This window comes from Vigna radiata, unplaced genomic scaffold (assembly GCF_000741045.1).
Source record: "Vigna radiata var. radiata cultivar VC1973A unplaced genomic scaffold, Vradiata_ver6 scaffold_1984, whole genome shotgun sequence".
Classification (NCBI taxonomy): domain Eukaryota; kingdom Viridiplantae; phylum Streptophyta; class Magnoliopsida; order Fabales; family Fabaceae; genus Vigna; species Vigna radiata.
Window position 1 is genome coordinate 1 of NW_014542487.1, and position 1,443 is coordinate 1,443.

At 32.0% G+C, this 1,443-nt stretch overlaps 1 protein-coding gene across 1 annotated transcript; it reads right to left on the reverse strand.

Moving 5' to 3' along the window:
* Window positions 1–3: 3 nt before the first annotated feature.
* Window positions 4–674, reverse strand: LOC106780132 (nucleoside-triphosphatase-like; the record flags this gene model as incomplete). Its single annotated transcript, XM_014668386.1, has 3 exons — window positions 399–674; window positions 163–291; window positions 4–51 (listed from the first exon to the last, which is right to left on the reverse strand). Coding segments are annotated over exons 1-3 (453 nt in total), but the record flags the coding sequence as incomplete, so codon positions are not given.
* Between the last annotated feature and the right edge of the window lie 769 nt (window positions 675–1,443).

Below are 1,443 nucleotides of genomic sequence, written 5' to 3' on the forward strand. Positions count from 1 at the left end.
CAATATCCTTTCAGAAGCATCCCCATCCAAAAGCCTTAGACCTGCAGTCGCCTGCATATATACCATAAAAGGTTACTCAAAATACACTACTCATTTTCCAAATGTTCAATACTATCAAATTATGAGGAATGAGTGAGAAATATAGAGAGGCATAAGACGAACACCAAGTTTAACAGGTGTGGTGGGGTAGAGGTTCTCAGGGACAACACTTTCAGCTTCCTCCAAAAGTGGAAGCAGAGATTTTGCTGCATTTTCAGGATGATCCGCATATGCACTCAAACCAGGTGTCACCTACACCACAAACATGCCAAGCAGTAATGAAGAGAAACCCATGATTCACATGAACATGTAAATATATATATACCTATAAGCTAATACTTATGAAGCTTAATTTTCACCTTATCATAAAACTCAATCTCGTTGCCTATGTGAAGAAGATCTAAGTTCTGGTCGAAATGAAAAACATGCACACGGCTACCAGTGCTACCGGCATCAAAGATCACAGCGTAGGAAGTAAGTTCTTGTTGTTTGGGGAATATCTTGCGATGATTGAACAAGATATTGTTCCCAACATATATGGAAGAAGAGATAGCAGGCAATAGTAAAAAGAGTAGAAGTAAAAAGAGGGTTAAGTCCATGTTCTTTGTCCCTTTTCTTGACCACTCTAAAACCATTCTCAAACCAGTCAACTAACTCTCAACGTTGCAACATTCACTCTCAAACATATAAATAGACAAAGTCTACGGTAATGTTTCCGTGTAAAATGTAGTTTAACTTAAGGAAAATGTATGTTTAATAATTTTATAATTTTTTGACAATGAAACTTTACTATTGATCCGTTTTAAATATTTTTTAAATATAAATTCAAACAAATCAATAAAATGTGATGATAATGTTTTATTGTAAAAGAGTTGTTAAAAAAAATTATCAAAATATCATTGTTCATAAAAAAAACATGGTGACTTTGTGCAACTTGGCTTCATTAATAGAGTTTGACATCCTAGAATCCTTACAACTTTGACAGTTTTTTTCAGCCTTTGTTTTTTAAATGTAGATTTTCATCTATATTAGATTTGATGATAGACTAATCCGATCTAGTCTTTTTTATGGGTGGATGTCTCATTAGACTTAAACGAATCGAATTGACCTATTTTATCGTCCTTACATTCAATTATCTTGAACAACCTTCCTTTCCTGTTTATTTTGACTTTTTTTAACTGTTCGTCCCTTTTAATTTATCTGCTTTTTATCTCTAAATTACTTTTTAACAATTTTAAAAGTTATTAAAAGTTAATTTTACCCTAAATAAAATATTATTTTTACTTAAATTTAGAACAAACAAATACTATGTCATCGTGATTTTCTAAGTTAAATAAACGAATCCTATGCCATTTCTTGATTAATACAAACCTATGTTTTGCCAAACATGAAGCTCCAACCATT